The 19,167-nt window shown below is 40.4% G+C and overlaps 1 protein-coding gene across 1 annotated transcript; it reads right to left on the reverse strand.

Annotated features, from left to right (window-relative positions):
* Positions 1-8,311: 8,311 nt before the first annotated feature.
* On the reverse strand, positions 8,312-19,152 carry csdc2a (cold shock domain containing C2, RNA binding a). Its single transcript, XM_075457998.1, has 4 exons — positions 19,006-19,152; positions 12,616-12,982; positions 12,377-12,499; positions 8,312-11,708 (listed from the first exon to the last, which is right to left on the reverse strand). Exons 2-4 carry the CDS (start codon positions 12,801-12,803, stop codon positions 11,546-11,548), a joined length of 474 nt encoding a protein of 157 aa, XP_075314113.1. The 5' UTR covers positions 12,804-12,982; positions 19,006-19,152; the 3' UTR covers positions 8,312-11,545.
* Positions 19,153-19,167: the final 15 nt, after the last annotated feature.

Consider the following 19,167-nt stretch of genomic DNA (forward strand, 5'->3'; position numbering starts at 1 on the left):
CAGAGTTAGTACACTCTGACCTAAATAAAATGGCCAAAAGATTAGAAGAATAATGTAAGGTACAAGGAGGGATTTCCAACACAGCATAAAGATGGGCTCTGTCCAGTGGTAATAATACACATCTTACGATATCTCTAATACTTACTGCTTAAAAATAAACTATGGTAGAAAAATTACAAAGCCACATTATTAAAGTTACATTATTTAGGGGCTCAAAAACTCAACATTGTACACATGGCAGACTCAAATCCAGTCAGTAGATGACTATCACCTCTCTCTTTGGATAAGAGACACATGAGAGAGTTTTGAAAAACAAAGACCCTTCATATATTCATCCCCAGGCCACAGTGCAACATGAGTTTGTGGTAATTAATATAAAAAGATAGCCACTTCAGGCACTTTGTGTCATTGATTTGAGTTTTAGACTATTAGTGTGTAATTTTACACCATTAGACGGGGGTTTAGGATTAGGGTAAAAGTACAGGGCAGGGTGTCATCCTCTCACCGTACATAGCGTGAAATGACTGTGACAGTCAGGTGTTGTTTTTAGAGTAGTCACAGGAAGCAACTTTGCAATTTAAATCGTTTTTATCAGTGTAATTGTCATGTACAAAAAGGGAGTATATTTTATGTTTATTCTTCTGCCATTCTCACTGCTTATTAGCATACCAGTAGAAACTGTAATGAGTAACTCTGTTAGAACTGACCATTTAGCTATCAAACATGCTAACATGACCTTCTACCGCTAGCAGGGTTATTTCAGTGCTTTAGAAGTTCTGTGCTCATAAGGTAACCTTCAGGTAACCACTTCAAACATTTTTGTCATTTTGAATAAAACTCAGGAGTTAGTATTGGTGAATACTTAGCGACTTTAAATAAAAAATATACAGGTCAACTTGATTTAATTTGGATAGTTAGCTTGATGTTTTCTCCTTGCGTCCTGTATTCGGGTTAAGCCAGGATGTCCTTTATCAATTGGCCTACATAACACTCAGCAATACAAGTGATATTAGTCTCATTAGCTCCTACCTGGCACCAAAGCCATCTTTTCAGATACTCTTTTTTAAATCTTTAATTTTTTTTTGCATATAGTCATTGCTTCCTCCTTTGTTCAGTTAAATTCTTTTGATACACACAACCTTGGTGCCGGTTTCTGGAGATGACCCGAGTTTTCTTTTGCAGTGAATGATGAACTAATACAGATGTCTGTTTTAATCAAATCACTTTACATTATCTATCACTCTGTTTTCCATAAGACTAACAATTTGACAACTCCATATTTCAGGTCACATGCATTTTCATTACCATCATTTATATTGTGTCAAATGTATTGCAGTCAAGACGCGGCCCACAAGCTTAATTTCAACAACAGAGACAGCTTTTCCATTGATTGTACTATTACAAATTTATCTACAATGAAAACATTGTGTACAGCTTGCACTTCTTGCTCATCAGGGCCAATTAGTCGAAATCAAGGATTAAGAACTGCAGTAGACAAACTTGTGGGTGATTTCACAGCAGCTACATCCACTTCTAATGTGTAGTTTATGGTTTTCCTGAGAAAACCATGGACTTCTCTTTAAGTTTATTTATGCCTGAACATTGAATCGATGCAGAGCTTACCTTTTATTTCCTACAGTCTGACCGGTAGCTGCCAAAAAAAAGTAGCTAAGTTCGCATCAAGGGGACACAAGCCATAACAGCTGTGACTGATAAATGTATTAAGCCCTCTTTACCCAATATTCTGCTTTGCTCAAAGATATTCCCCCAGTGAAACAAACATTTGAAATATAATAGGCTGTTAGTGTATCACGCTTGCTCTTAATGTTAACGCAATTACCAGAATCTTGTTAACAGCTACTGTACCGATCAGAAGTTTCATAGTTACATCCAAACTTAAAATTAAATGCTGTATTTTTTTCTTTTCCAAAGCTCTGCCAGTCCGTTCACTGTATAGACTCTTTTCAGTGGTTGTATGCACCCTTTCTTACAACATATTTTCACTTTTTTGTTTAGCAGTAATGTGAATAAAAGAGGCTTTTGTTAAATCCAGTCACTTCTGTTGACATCTGTTGCTATTGAAGCAGTGACAAAGGAACCCAGCCGCCGCAAGCCAAGGCCTTCAGGATGTGTCGTTTATGGTTAAGTGACTTACTCTGTTGTTAGCAATTCTCACTGCGTGGCAAGATATCTGTGCAAATTAATATTGTCTGCAGACCAACACAGGCACACAATATAAATGCTTACAAAAGCAAAGGTTACTTGCATAAGCTTTGTTTTAACCCTTATGTCAATAGAACAATTAACCATAATATTGCCTTACTTGAAAGTGCCGCCTGACGGAACTGAAATAAAAACAAAAAAACTAACTGGAAAATAGTATGTCAACAGTAAATTGTATATCAAATTCTGCCTTCTACGTCTAAAGAATTAATGAAAAAAGAAGAATTCCTTACAACGAGTTGAGTTCAACTAGACTAAAAAGAGACACATACGAAGACAGATAGCTGGGCTGTAAAAACATATTCGTAAAGGACAGAAGGCATTCTTCTGCATTTTTTTTTTTTCACACTTCAGATACAGGGTGGAAGACGGCAAACAGACCCACACAGCTTATAAATTTCTCAGTGTCACCTGAAAAGGAAAGCAGAGACAGAAGAACAAAGGTCGATCGGGCTATCAAACTCATCACAGATACTGTTGCTGTGCTGTTCAACTGCATGTACATCTATGACTCAGCTCTAAAGGTTTTCCTGCAGCTTATCAGAACAACATCTCAACTGGACCTCCACACTCTGCAATAAATGCAGTCATAAGTGAGAAATAAGGGATTATTAATGTAATTGTGTCAGCTGAGAGTGCCCTCACTCTGTAGTACAATCTCTTCACTTTGATTACGCCACTTAAAGGTTTTGTTCACAGTCAGTTAGCTCAGTGATGTGAGCAGCTGCGGGCAAGCACGCACTATAAAAAAAACTATAAATATGTGACTGCATTTTCTGCACTTCCTCTTCACAGCACAAATGTTGTGTTGCTCATGCGTCACTGTGGCACTGAGGGGAGCAACTTGAACTTGGCAATAAATGCTATATCACAGGCTCAAATGTGTGAATGACGAAACGATATACAGCTCCCTCTATTCCAAGTCATTGGGATGGATATAAATCCATCAGCAACAACTGAAACCAGTGAGAAAATTTCATGAAAGAAATGTATGTTTTTTTTGTTTTTTTTTTCTCTTTTTAATAAGGAGGCAGAAATGTGAGCCTGCACCTTGTGGTCATCAGTGATAACGATATCCGATCTTCCTTCCCTCACCTCCCAGCTGTCCACACCACCCACACCTGTCGCCCTCCCACTCCTCCCTCCCTACCACCTTCTCCCTCACCTCCCTCTCTGTCCCACTTCTCTCCCCTCTCTGCAAATGAGGTCCTTCACCTTGTAACATCCAGCCGCCCCACCACATGTTCCCTTGACCCAGTCCCTTCCCCTCTCCTTCATTCTGCTGCACCTGATCTTCTTCCTTACCTGACCCACCTCATTAACACATCTTTGACATCAGGCTCTTTTCCTTCTGCTTTCAGGACTGCCAGAGTCACTCCTCTTCTAAAGAAACCAGCTCTTGACCCTTCAGATATCAAGAATTACAGACCGGTATCCCTTCTACCCTTTCTGTCCAAAACTCTTGAACGTGCTGTCTTTAAACAACTGTCCTCTTACCTCCACCAGAACAACCTCTTGGATCCCTACCAGTCCGGGTTCAAGGTGGGCCACTCAACTGAGACGGCCCTCCTAGCAGTAACTGAGTCACTCCAAAGTGCTCGAGCTAACTCTCTCTCCTCTGTCCTGATTCTCCTGGACCTGTCTGCAGCATTTGACACAGTGAACCACGACATCCTTCTCTCTACCCTGGAGGGAATGGGGGTTTCTGGCTCTGCACTCTCCATGTTCTCATCCTACCTGACAGATCGCTTCTACCAGGTCACACTGAGAGGGTCTGTGTCGAAGCCACATAGGCTCACCACCGGGGTTCCCCAAGGTTCGGTCCTGGGTCCTCTTCTTTTCTCCCCCTTCTGACACCCAAGTGGAAGCACACATTGCTGCGTGCCTGGCAGACATCTCGGGGTGGATGTCGATGCACCACCTTAAGCTCAACCTGGACAAGACTGAGCTGGTGTTTCTCCCGGGGAAGGCCTGCCCATTCAGAGACCTGGCCATCACCATGGATGACTCTGTGGTGACATCAACCCGGACCACGAGGAATCTGGGTGTGACCCTGGACGACGAACTGTCGTTCTCGCCAAACATCGCATCAGTGACCCGTTCCTGCCGATTCCTCCTCTACAACATCCGGAGGATTCGCCCCTTCCTCACCGACAAGGCAGCACAGGTGCTCATCCAGGCTCTTGTCATCTCCCGCCTGGACTACTGCAACTCCCTCCTTGCTGGCGCCCCGGCTTCTGCCATCAGACCTCTGGAGCTGGTTCAGAAGGCTGCTGCTCGTCTGGTGTTCAACCTCCCCAAGTTCTCCCACACCACTCCCCTTCTCCGCTCTCTACACTGGCTCCCTGTAGCTGCTCACATCCAGTTTAAGACTCTGGTGCTAGCCTACAGGGCAGTGGAAGGAACAGCTCCTTCATACCTCCAGGCTATGGTCAAGCTCTACACCCCCGCCCGACCACTTCGCTCTGCGGCCACCATTCCTGCTTTTCTTACCTCTTTTATTTCTTCCCCTACCCGAACCAGGGTTTGCATCCCCACCCCGCTGTGACTGGTGTGCAGTTGGTGAGAGGCTGAGGTACCTGACTTATCGCACTTACTCTAGCACTAGTTTTGCTCTTAGCTGTTTGGTATTGGAAGGAAATGCACTTATGATTTCTTGTGACCTGAAGTTCTTTTGCCTACCGATGTTGAACGCACTTATTGTAAGTCGCTTTGGTTAAAAGCGTCTGCAAAATGACCGTAATGTAATGTAATGATATTGTACTTTCCATGATGACTTCGTCCATTTTTTTTAAATTAAATCCATTGTGTCCCTGCCTGGTGGGTTGGGTGGTTGTCCTGTTTATAAGCGGTGCCATAGGCCTTTTTCTCTCTTTTTCTCTTTGTCTGAATGAATTTTTAACACAACCTCTGACACAAACTTGGAGGGTGAAATGACAAGTCAAAGAATGACCCATAATGACAAACCAAACAAAGTCAAACAAACCAAGAAAAATGGGACTGTTTACAAAGAGTGATTGTGCTCATAAAGATGATTCATGAGGTCAGTGTTTTGTTTTGTTTTTAAAAAGGGGGAAAACAGAGTCTAATTTAAGGAACTGACTTGTTTAAACTGGACTGTACCTGGCAGAGAACCAAGTTTGGGTTATTGATTTTTACCTCATTAACTGAGCTGCACGTTTGTCAGCCATTATACATGAGTTGATCTCCCACACAACACACAGTCTGAATTTGATTTGGCTTCATATTTCACAAAAAAATGAATAATGCATAAGTAACCTCTGTACATTCTGGTAACACTTGATGATTGTGATGACGTTGGTATCCTTTTTAATAATTGGTCATGGGATGCCTCCATCAGCTCCAATTAGTTTGGTTTATTTCATAATTTCATTGATCTTGGGACATTTGCACTAACGGTTGTTTTTTTTTGTTTTAAACAAAGGGGAAGAGATAATAGCAGTGGGTTAGAGCGAGCAAAAAACCTGAGTGGAGACGTTGTCTTCACCCCAGCAGATCTATTAGATTTGAAGTTAATAAAAGAAATATGAAGCTTTTGTGTTAGACTCGTATAAAAAAAACCCATCAAACTCTTCAACACTGTGGGACATAGAACATTGTTGCAGTTGTCAGGTTCAGGTTGGAAGATTCAAACGATTATATGACAGCAGTCAATATAAAGCACCATATATAAAAAGCAAACAAACACAGCAAGTGTGAATTTGACCAAAGTCCACTCATTTCTGCCTCTGATTGTGTTTACTTTCAATTTTTTATGATTAGTCTCTTTATTTATTCATCTTTAAGTAATTAAAGATAAACAAGTACATTTTATTTGCTTTAAATAAGTTCTCTATTAAATAAGTAAATTCTATTTACTTTACAGCCTAGTTTAAACCCTGGCCTCTATTGTGCTCCATGTAAAGAACACAATGGAAAAAGAAAAAAAAGAAAACAACAGCTGAAGCAAAAAACGTGGTGAAACAATGTAAAATAACACACAGCAGAATCATGAACCAGGCAAGTCGGACACAAAGGCACTTCGAGAAGTGATGGGTCATCTGCTTCGACTTAAAGCATCTAAAAGAGTTGGCCATCCTCACTGCCAGAGGAAGACGGTCAAGAAACCAGGATAGCAAACATACGGTCCTCTCAATTTGTTAGTCGACAGCGAGGTCAAATAGTGGGTCTTGAGAGTGAAAAGTCAGATTGTGAAAGGCTTTACTAGACGAGGAGGATAATTCTAGATTTGATTGAAAGACATTGTGGTGAGAAAACAAAGAGTCTTAACGTAGATGGAAATAAAGACAGTTAGAATAGTCTAAACCATCAATCTCCATTTTGGAGATGGCTTGAAAAAAATAACTGAGTGTATTTTTTGCAATGTCTCCTGGGTAAAAGTAGCTGCACTGAATAACTGACTTAAACATGGATCAAGTTCAATAAGTTTCAACTGACGGTCCAAAAAGACTTCTAACACTTCAGCAAACTGTTTTGCATTAGCGGCCTAATGAGACAAAACATATAACAAGGGCAAACCCTACTAAATTCAGTTCTACTGGGATTTAGCAGAAAAAAAGGTGGCTACTTTCAGTAACTTATTCAAGTGAAACAACTGTGTAGAGTAGCTCGATCTGACAAGTCTCCATGCTTTATGCAGTAATTACAAGGTGCATTTCAGTTTACCTTCACACATTTTTCAGATTTTTTTTTTCAATCTGGACTGTTTTACTGGGGGCAGCATAAAAAAAGTCTAAATAAATCAATTACAGAGTCTCTTCCTGATGTCTGTTTGTCTGTTACGTTGCTGTAAAGGAGATTTTAGGCTTCCTGGACAGGTTTCTAAAAAAAATAGATGGGACATCTAATTTCTCCAAGCTTCTCCTGATGCTATTTCAAATAGCAACTGACACTGGGTCTCTGTTGCTGTTCAAATCCAAAACATTACTGACATCTGCTGGTCAGGGTTCTTCATGTCCTCACTGAAAAAAAACGAGACACTCACAACGAGCAGGGAAAATCTGGATTTATGTTATTATATATATCATATTAGTGATTGAAAAAATATATATAATTAGATAGAATTCTAAACCTGTTACTCTCTGTTTATGCTATATGAAGTGGCTGATTCTAGTATCTGGAACCAGACAATTTTGTTAAGTTTTCAGACATTCTTAGTGTATTTCTTGACGGAAAAACACAAGTTATGATCGACATTTTTTTACGGTGGTGGTCATATTGATAAGGTTTTTGTAGAATAACATAATTCCATACAATACTTTTGTCTGTTAGTTTGCTTGTTTTGTGATCATTTATGTGACATATTTAATCACAGGTGCCTCTCAATATCAAGAAACACTATTTGAAAACTATTGTTTTTCTTAAATAGTTTAGTTAGTGGTCAGTTAACTTACCAATCACATATTTTTTTTTAAATATTTTTTGGGGGCTTTTTATGCCTTTGTTGTATAGGACAGTGGAGAGAGACAGCAAGCAGGGGGTAGAGAGAGGGGGAATAACACGCAGCAAAGGGCCATCCGATGCGGGATTTGAACCAGGGGCCAGCTGCAGCGAGGACTATAGCCTCTGTACATGGGGCGTCTGCTGTACCCACTAAGCCACAGACCGCCCCCCAATCACATATTTTGAGTTACATTTCAAAATAAATTGATATTAGTGTGAAATTAATGCTGAACTCCACAATTTAGGAAACCTGGAGCATTAAAACATCAAATCTTCAATATTATCCTTACTGATCATATTTTCTTCAATCTAATTAAATTGAAATGAATAACACTTTATGATGCCAGAATGTGTAAATATAAGTACGTTCATACAAAATGTTCCCAAAAAAAGCATTTATGAGACTATACATGATTATCATGTTACATAATAAATCATCTTCTTTTCAGAATACTTTACTTTACTTTGAATACCTCACCCACTGCTGCTATGCTATGAATGCAGCCTCCTGTATCTTTCTCTTTTACGCTAAAAGAAACTAAGAAAAAAATTTAATTGAAAAAAAAAGGACAGTCTTCATCAACAACAACAAAAAACAAAAAACACAGGTTTGCGAATACAACTTTGAGTTTTATTCAAACTTTTTCTTTACGACAAAGACGAGTGTCACAGTGATTTGACAGAAACAAAAGTGCTCTCAAACACAATCGAACTTATTTCTCTCACAGTGAAGAAATCAAAAGATACAGTGTGCTACTATGATATTAAGTCACACTCGTGGCAAGAAATCAAAGATGCATAGGAGACGTAAAGACATCTCTCTCCGAAGGCTCTGGCTGTGTTACTGCATGATGAAACAGAATCAACATATTCTGCACAAAAGTTACGACAAACAGTTCAGAACATGCCAATTTCCAAAACAACAAAACTGTTATTTTGAACGTCATTTACTTATTAAAAACTAGACAAAAATTATTTAGAAATTAGAAACTTGAGTTTGGGATTTTTTCTTTTTTTTTTCATTTCTTTTTAGTTTTTGCATGTTTATGATGACATGACAGAAGCAAAGGGATTTTAACAGGGTAGTATCATCAGAGTGAGGTGTACAGTGTTTTCTAACAGGCTTCGCACAAATACTGAGAAATGCAGCGTTTAATTACCAAACACCTGATGTTTTCATAGTTACAAATGAAAATAAATAAGTCAATAAATAAATACTTTTTTAAAACTTACATCTGGAAGCTTTTGCTGTATTGTTTCATCTTTTTCTTTAATTATTCGCAGTCTTCATTTGACCTAAAAAAACTTTCCAAAACCCCCAAAGTGTTAAGCCTTCCACCTAAAATTCAGCACATCCCCCCTGCACCAACAGACTCGCCTGTCTTTAACTTGCTGTGGTGAGTTTTTCAGTTTATGTTAACTGATTGAAATTTAGAAAAAAAAAAAAAATACTGTCAATTGTGTATTTTGCAGGAGGGAATTATTTCTCACAAAGACAGAAACAGCAGATCCTTTTTAGTTCCATAAATCATTTAAATAAATAGTTCAACATTTTATCAAATAAGCTTATCTGCTTACATGTTGCGAGATAAATTGAAAGAACTGCTCATGCCTCTATAATCAATATATGCAAAAGCTAGCAGCTGGTTAACTTCGATTAGCTTACCTTAGCTATTGTTTTTTTTGTTAAAGAGCCCATTACACTTATCTATAGGTTAGGTTTATGGGAGTCTATTAGAATATGTTCAAACACATTGAAAGTAAAAAAAAAAATCTGAAATGCACTGTTTTAGCATTTAGCTTCTGTGTCTTCATGGGTCTGGACTGAATGATCAGATAGTTGTTCTGTGCATGGGACAGCTGATAATTGTATCTTGTTCAGTCATGTCAAACTAGCTGCAAGGCAGAATATGTGCAGATATATGACATGCCGAAGTAGATAAGTTGCTGCCAACGAGGCATTTCAGACAGGTCAGGAGCGGTATCTTCCAGGGGAGAGAATCACTCCTTTTGGTGTAGACTTTGGGCTTTTTAACTCTGTTTTCAATCTTTGTTCTAAGCTATGCTAACAAGCCTTAGTTAGTTTTTTTTTTACCACTCAGACATAGACAGTGCTATGAACCAACTTATCTAACTTCTCGCAATAAGGCAAACAATTTTATTTCTCAAAAATGTCAAACTATTCCTTCAATTTTTTTGTGTGTGTTTTTGTAAGGTACTCATGACATAGCAGTTCCATCGAACGCTATAGCCTATTGTGGATTTTTACACCACATCACTTTTGCATCGGACAGTTACGCGGACTGAGTCTGGGTAACACGGTGTTACGACACAAACCGCGTTAAGACGGACCACAGATCGTATTGCAACGTTTTGCAGTTATGTGAAATGTGACAATGTAAACAACTCTCTGATGCAAAAGTGACACGCTGTCGAAATCCATAATACAGCATTCACTCAAACTCCCATTAAAAGTTTGAGGTCAGAGTTTGCTTTAAAGAAAAAGAAAAAAAAAAAAAAGAAAAAAAAAAAAAAAAAAAAAAAAAAAAAAAAATCGCTCTTCTGGTGGCCCTTCTCCTAGTAGTTGTTAGTTTAGCTTTGCGGCTAGAATTCCTCCATGAATGCAAACTCAGAGCTCTCTGACCTCTGTCTACACTAAGTAAGCCACTTGATACTCAAGTACTTCACGCAACCCCATGTCAATAAAAGGCATACCCTGTTAAAGTCTGATGACCCCCAATTTGGAAATTGCTGATTTTAAACTCATCCTCTTTTACATCATTTCAGATCTAGCTGCATCTGTGCACAGATACATACAGATTATCACTCCATCCTCTGCCCCTTCTCTGCTTTTCCTCCCCTCTATGTGTTCGTCCTCCCGACCCCAAACCCTCTGGCCCGGTTTTCCAGCGGCAGGTCCACACAATGTCCTTGTACTGTTTCTACCACTGAAATTTAAGACCGTCATAGGAGCTGGCTACAGTTATACTGGATTTCTACACTTGCCAAGTAGACAAAATACTTAAGCGCTACAATATTAAGTAGGAACATGATTCCTAAAATTACAGAGCTTGTCACAGCTCTTGAGGCTGAAACGCATATAGAACAAACTTAACGTGTAAAACTGACTTGCTTCTGCTTCTGGGAGTAGTGTTTACTGACATATCAAAAGCCCTTCGGCCTACAAAGCCTGTAAACAAGTTGAAAAAATTTCCTCTCCAGAGGCCATCGCCATCCTTCAGCGTGTAAACACAGGCAAAACATGGCTAAATCTGAATTTTCAATGGGATTTTTTTTTTTTTCAGATGACTTTTGGCAGCGACAGCATGCAGTTTGCATCAGTAGAGAGTCTGAGTAAACAAGAGAACTCCCTGAAGCTGGTCCTTGGAAAGTAAGACTCATTTAAGCACATTGAGAGTCAATATGGCAAGATTGTTTCGAGTTTGCTCTAAATGCATTTGGGCCTTGGGTTCATCTGTCATTGATGTCCCAAACCAACAAAGACATGTCCATCCTAACGACCACTCCCAACTAATGCATACCTTCTCTAGGTCAAAGTAAGAATCCTGAAACAAGCACCAAATCCTGAACCCCAACTTTCCAAACCCAACTTTTTACTCCTCAACTGAAACTTTTAAAACCAAAACGGAAAACATTCAAACACATACATTCAATGCTTAATTTCAAACCTAACTCTTTTTCTTAACTGTTCGCTTTCAACACCAAAGCATACCCGACCGCCTTTCACTGCACGGCAAGCTCAGATCTGGTCCCTTTCGTGGTGCCCCAAAAACATAAAACCTCAAATAAAATTCAATTTCCTTTTTTTGCCTTTGCAGCCGTGCCCCCTGAAGCTGGTCTAGGAGCTGATGATCTGACCTGACCAGGTCTCGTGCTTGGTGCCTGGATTCAGGTGCGTGATCACCACCTCGACAGCCTGGATCTTCTGGTTCTTGGGAGGGATCGAACACACCTTGTACGTGACCTCATCTCCTTCCACAGGCACATATTCCCCGTCAATGCTGCCAAAGAAACAGATGTAGCTTTAAAGATAAGGCATGAGAGTATTTCTCAAGTTATGCTTGATTACAGAGAATGACTTTGAGTGTGTGAATGGTTTTTCAGTCTCAGAATTATCCTGTAGGCTGTAATCTACAAATACTGAGTACATCTCCAAGCATTTTATTGTCACAGCAGTCATAAAGCTGTGAACCATATTACCATATTTTTAGCATTTTTCCATCACTGACCCCCACAGCCAGCAGACATCTAGCTGATGCTACCACTCCAAACGAATACCATTTATAACTCTTTAAAAGCGTTACTACATGTAAAGTTGATCTACTTAAATGCCATTAGTATTGATAAATTAATAAGTAGGTAAATTGATTGGCCTCAACAGCTAATATTAACCACTATAGAAGAAATAGCTTATTGAAGGAATTTCACGTAATTCCGCATGTGCTTCTGACACCGGCTTGCTGAAATTTTTCCCCACTCATCAAACCAAGGCTGAGTACGGGCTGATGTATTATCCGACCGCCTCTTTTTCTCTCTGCAGCATCCTTTGCTCTGAACTTACATCTGATCGCCTGTTATAGTTTCTGTTTTGTGTGAGATGGCAGATCTGGGATAACCGAATTTCTGACAGGGTGGACTAAAGGATGCACTGCTCAGTGCGGTCACTCACTCAGAGATGTGAACAAAGATGTCCTCTCCTCCATGAGAAGGACGTATGAATCCATGACCCTGAGACCTGGAGAAGTTTTTACAAACTCCTTTATATACAGGACCTGATCTGGCTCGCACTGTCCTGCAGGGAAAGAGCGACAGGGACAGAAGCACGACAAATCATTACAACTTTTATTTTAAGATAATACTCTTCATAAAAGGTAAGGTGTAACAGCTGTATCCTCTGTGTTTACTCACGCTGAATATGTGCGGGTGCGTTTGGTAGGCAGTGGGCTGGGCAGCTCTCCAGGCTGTGGAGGTTTCCTCTCCCTCTCCCAAATGCGGCTGCCTTCCCTCAGAAAGGGGAAAGAGAGCTGAAGGGGAGTGCGTGGGGAGGTCAGAGGCAGCGGGGGATCTGCCGGCGAGGAGGAGTCGGGGTCGGACATCTCGGCTAATAACAAGTTAGGTTTTTTTGTATATTTTTTCCACTCTTGGGTTTCCTCCACTGGCACAAAAGGAGCAAGAGGGTGGAGGATTACACCTCCTGCATGGCACAAGTGCTTGTAAGGGAGAGGAGAAGTTCAGACTGAAAGTCTTCCTTGCAGAGAAGTACAGCAACAGCACCCTGCAATAAAGAGTGGGGAAGGTAGGGAGGGATGCCAGAGAGAAAAAGAAACCTTTTACAAGATTCCCAACCATGTGCTTTGGTTGTCATGGTTGAACACGCTTTTCCAACTAACCGGCCTTATATTCCTTTTCAGTCAGACATTACTTGCATTTATACCAGAAACCAACCATAAAAGTTGCAAAGCTTGAAAAAAAACTTGTTAATTAGTTTGAACCTTTATCTAAAAGACAGAATCATGGATAAATTATTTTTAGTGTCTCTGAAGACCAACTTCATTGTATTTAGAAAATATTTACAATAATAAAATTCACGCTAAAACACACGCTAAAAAAAAAAAGTTGGAGAGACAAAAAAAGACAGATATTTTTTCCCTAAATAAAACATCCTGGAAGAATCTACAATCAGCAGGTCAATTGGTGGCAGGTGAGGATCCCAGAAATGGATTTAAAGGAGCACCGACCAAAGGCTTAGTTCTTCCAAGCAAGGATGGATTGTACCTCAGCCCTCTGTGTCAAACTCCTTTAGAGAATCAGTAATGAGTTTTAAAAAAAATAACTCTTAATGCAAGATTACAAATAACTTTGGTCTTCCAATTTAGAAAAGGATCAAAAGGTGCAAGAGAAACCTTTTATGCAACAGTGACCAATATACACACGGGGTTGGGATTGATTACCTTGGAAAACCATTTTCACTGAGTACAGTCTGCTATAGAGTCCTGAAACGTAACCTGAAACATCAGTGGACAGCAGTGGACATACGTTGGCATCAAGGAGACATCTTTTCCCAGGAGATAAGTGGTTACTCTGGCAGGACAACGCCAGACCTAATTCTGTATGACTTACAACAGGGTGGCTTCATAGACACAGAGAGTGTGTGTGCTTGACTGGCCAGCCTTACAGTCCAGAACTGACTCCCACTAAAAATGTATGAAGCATCATGAGGAGACAACAACCAAAATGCTGAGCAGCTGAAACCTTGTATTTAGTAAGAATGGAGAATGGACAGAAATGATTGCAAAACTTCCTCCGATTAGTATCCTCAGTTTAAAATGTAATTAAAAAAAGGAAGGCTGATGTAACAAAGTGGTAAATGTGCCTCTATCCCAAATTTGATGTGTTGGTTTCTGGCAACAAATGTGAAATGTGCTTATATTCTGTAGATACAATTAAGTTGCTCTGTGTGGACAATAAACAAATTATTTTGTATGTGTGTCTATTAAATAAAGATTCAAATGAAGATTCAAATGCCCATTTAATGTATTTACCCTATTCCCATGCTGGGCCGATACTGTACTGGTCGTTTCATAAAGTTAATAAACTTGCTATAAATCTGAAAGAACAAATATGTGAAGTGGCAGCCCCATGCTCCCCGGGCGCTGTGATTGGCTGCCCACCGCTCCAGTGTATGGCATCTGTCTCCATGAGTGTGTGACACTGTGCGTGTGCATGTGTGTGTTCAACAGGTGCCAACCTGGATGGGTCAAATGAGGAGGAGTAATTTTGTGTGACTACATGACAATAAAGTAATCTTAATCTTAATGTGGACTTTTGATCAAACGAATGATGATGAAATAATAAATCAGCCGTACGCATGTTAGCGCTAGATAAGACACTATTGCCTAATGCTGACCAACAAATTGTGAACCCCAGATCAAATGTTACTGCTACTTGCCCTCAAGTAATGAAAAACACTGAAAATACTGGATATAGTTTTTAAAGAAACCCTCTCAGAGTATAAATTGGCTCTTGTGGTTCTTTTTATACTCGATTTACGTCATCATTAATGCTGATCGTCATCATGACAGATTTGGAAGATGGTACTGAAAATGTCCATCGTAATAGGGGATCTCTCCTCAGCTCACCCAAATAGAGTTATGTGTGTAACAGCTGGAAGATGCTGTTGCGCTCACAAGTTAGGTTTATTAGGACAATAAGATGCTCTCTGAACCGTTTCATTCAGCCATTCCAGATCGAGAATGAGCTCAGTCACCCACTTGACACGAACCCAATTATCATCTGGTAACAACGAGTTTTGATGTATGTATCATTTAGCCGGATCACCATTCCAGCAATATCGACAAACACAAAAGGCTATGAGGCTTTGTTATGCCGGGGTTCAGCACCCACATTAAAACCTGCTTTAAAATGAAAATACAGCTGCGGGGTGTTATTGGGTTAATCAGCAGCCACCTCCTGGTGAATCTTGCATGCATGCAGGCTGAATGTCTGACAAAGACTAATGAGACAAGTGTGTGTCAGCATGAATCCCTCAGGCTCCATCCAATATCATACTCTGTGTCGCTTACTGTCAGTCTAAATATAGTCTTCTGGGGCTGGATAGATGTTACTCTGAAGTGGACCACAGGGTCCAGGCAGGCGCCTTTCTGAGCCAGAGGATTACTTCCAGTGCGTATGAGTGTGTAAACGAGCCACTTATCGTAAAAGCAGAGGGAAGTTTTAGCGCACAAACATATATAAGATGACTAATTAAATACGTAAGCTCCACGCTTCAAGCTGAAAGGCCTGTGTGTGTGTATCATTGTGCTCTAATTATATAACTATAAGACTGTACAACTTACATAAAGAAGTCAGAAATATTCTTGGAAATGAGCATATATCAATGAGTAATAGTAGGTTACAAAAGTAACAGCCTATTACATAACTTTGAAAGAAAAGCATGAGGGTTAACAATATGTTAGAGACTTAATGTTTAGAAATGAATTTTTATTAATTCAATTTTTCATTCTTATCGACAACTGATTTTTTTTCTGGTAGTTCCTGAGGAAAATGGAGAATCCAAACAAAGTGTAGGCTATTCAAAATAATCAGCATTTTTTGGTTATTAAAAGGTAATAAAATCACATACAAGCTATTGGTAACTTACGCAAGCAGAGGCTTTGACACGAGCACTAGCTCCCTTCGGTTTTAAGAGTCATGCTAGCTGCTTTTTAATAATTTATTTATATTGTATAGGAATAGGAATATATTTTGAGATGAATACTCACAGAATACTCATTTACAGGTTAAGTATTTCATTGTGGCGAACAGCAAGAATTATTTTACATGTTCTAATGTTAAAAAATGAAGTTTTTAAAAAAAACACATAGTTTTTTCTAATACTTTACACTAATGCAGCACCTTTTATGAACTTTTGTCAGAAATGTTTTGCTTTAGCTCCTGTCTCTTGAAGGCTCGGTCTTCTTTGATTGGTCAAAAATGTCAGAGCAAATCAAAAGCCTGTAGCACAAACAATCTGTAGCAGCCCTTCAATTAGTCTGAACAGGCTTCAGCGACACAGATGCTCACTGATGAGGTTGTGAGTTTGAGCCCCACCTGGAGCAATGTCTGATTTTGGGCTGGCTGTTACTCAGGACAGTGTGTTCATCCTGCAGCTGGAAGATTACTGGATCAATCCCCAACTTCCCCAGTCTACATGTTGAACTGGATGATACAGAACCCCATATTGGGAGGAGTGTGTTCCTCACTTGTGAGCTGCTTTGTCACAAAACACCTCATCCTGTTCTCATTGTGATTCAGTGAAATAGTTCCAGGCATGTGCACCTGTTTTTCCACAAATGCTCGCCAGTTCTTATCAAATATTAAAGATCTCATTATACGATATTTTCCTAACAGAGCACTTCGTTCCCAAACTGCAGGTTTACTTGAGGTTCCCAGAGTTTCTAAAAGTAGAATGGGAGGCAGAGCCTTCAGTTATCAGGCCCCTCTATTGTGGAATAAGCTGCCAGTAAATGTCCGGGAAGCAGACACCCTTTCCACTTTTAAGACCAGGCTTAAAACTTTCCTTTTTGATAAAGCTTATAGTTAGGGATGGCTCAGGTGATCCTGAAACATCCCATAGTTAAGCTGCTATAGGCCTAGACTGCTGGGGGGCCTCATCTGTCACACCTTTCCTCACTTTACTCCCCCCCCCCCCCCCCCCGTTTAATTTCTCAAATGATATTATGTACATGTGACATTATTGTGGTCATTAACTCGTATTTCCCTGTTCCAACAGGTATCCTTTGAATGGTGTTACAGTGGGTTTTTCCCCTCTTTTCTGTCTTCTCAAACCCCAGCTGGTCGAGGCGGATGGCCACCCTTCCTGGTTCTGGTTCTGCCAGAGGTTTCTTCCTGTTCAAAGGGAGTCGTTCCTTTCCACAGTCGCCTCAGGCACGCTCAGGACGGGAGATCGAACTGAAGACAAGTTTCAGTGCAATCTGTTGGTTTCCTTAGCTAGGAAATTGTTTTTGAATTGGCTCTATATGAATGAATTGGATTATTTTATAAATAATTATGATTACAATGAATTGAATTCCAATTGGCTTCAATTGGACTTTATTATCTAAGTGCCTTGAGATGACATTTGTTGTATTTGGCGGTATATAAATAAAAATGAATTGACAAACTGCCAAGTCACTCCCATGAACGATCACACGAGTGATCCCCTTTTTTCTGCCTCTGGACGGCAAACATAGCTGATACTCGCGATTAAAGAACACGTCCAGTTGGCACTCTCGCCATTCTCGCCAGATTATCATGTATGGACTGCAGCTACAGTATCTGACAGTGGAATAGGCCGAGGACCAAGCTGGACAAACGTCTGATTGGCACGTAATGTGCAACAATTGGCGGTGATCAGTTCATGCCCGCTCATCTTGTGTGTGCCAAGCTAGCAACCATGTAGGCATTCTATTAATATCAAACATGATGATGTAGACGAAACGAAAGCCTAGGCTGCATATGAGGGAAGTATAGGAATAATTCATTTTGTGAACCTTTTACAAGCTCAAAAAGCTAGACCCATACAACCCCCTCAAAGCTTAATAGTTCCTCTTTGAAATGTACATTATTGATGATACTGTAGAATAAGCACTTGTGTCGCAATGTGTTGGTTTGAACGACATCTGTGCACTTGCAAGTGCCACAGCAGTTTCGAAACTAATATGGGCATATTTTGAACTGAACAATACAGGAGCGTCAACTTCAACTAAAATCAGGTGTGAATGCTCTCACAAATGTTCAAATACGGAAAGCGTTTGTGGGTAATTTGGGGATACAGTCCCTGCGTAAGTACAAATTGAAAAAGGTATACATTTGAAAATAAAACCTTAGTCATTTCAGTTTGTTGGCCGTGATGGAGAACACTTTGAAAATGGCTGACAAGTGAGGCCTCTAACCTCTAGGCATCCTGTATGTTTGCTGGTGCTGGTGCTGATGCAGGGACAGTGAACAGGAACATCCGTCATCAGGGTGGCACCGCGGACAGAACTGATGGATAAACATGAAGCTTGAATAATTCAAAGCCTTGACAGGCTGAGCTCCTCTTTCATTATCCCACTTATAAAGAAAGAGAGTAGGGCAGCGAATGACTTTAATGAGTGTGCCGCGGAATGCCTCAGATAACTTGTAGAAACATTCAGTCAGGAGGGTGCCAGCCCTGGACGGGACGAAGGAAAAGAGCTGGTGGAGCTTTGAGAAGACAGACAAAAGGCCAAAAGCACCTCTCTGTGAAACCAGGACAGTGTAACCACCTACATCAGCATGGGAGACACGTCAACTCCCCTACACACTCACACACTGAGCCCGTCTTTAAAAGAGTCCTTTTAGGAGAAAAAAGAAGAAGAAACGCGTGTCTTATGGTGGGATTTGTCTGAATGTGGGGTTTGAGGAGCCTAAATAATTCATGGTAGACTCAGGGCCCTCCAGGCGGGTTGTTTCCAGAACATTCTCACACTGTGGCGGCGTGAGACAACAAGGCGAGAGGATGCTCCACTGATGCCAAAAAAAAAAAAAAGCCCAAAATCTCGCCTCGGCGTTAAAAAGATTTACATGAAGCACGACTACTGCGGTGGTAAAGCTGAGCACTGACTCAAAGACTTTCACATTTAATCATTTGACAATAAACCGACGCCGAGTAGCCGGTGAGAATAATAATAATAGTGATTTAAAAAAAGGGCTCGGATGCGTAAAAACCAGGCTGCCAAATCACTCCCAAACCCGATCAATCATACGGTTGCTTACCGTTAAAGCAGCGATCAGCTGTCGGTCGGGAGATGGTTTCGACTTTGGAGGCGATATAAGGCAATCGTGTGATTAGATCCGGCGAAAGCTGCGGGGACATGTGCTGAATAAGTCAGAGGATCTTGGTATGGAAGCGGCGCACACAGGCGGGATGAAAAAAGC

This window comes from Odontesthes bonariensis, chromosome 23 (assembly GCF_027942865.1).
Source record: "Odontesthes bonariensis isolate fOdoBon6 chromosome 23, fOdoBon6.hap1, whole genome shotgun sequence".
Taxonomy (NCBI): Eukaryota; Metazoa; Chordata; class Actinopteri; order Atheriniformes; family Atherinopsidae; genus Odontesthes; species Odontesthes bonariensis.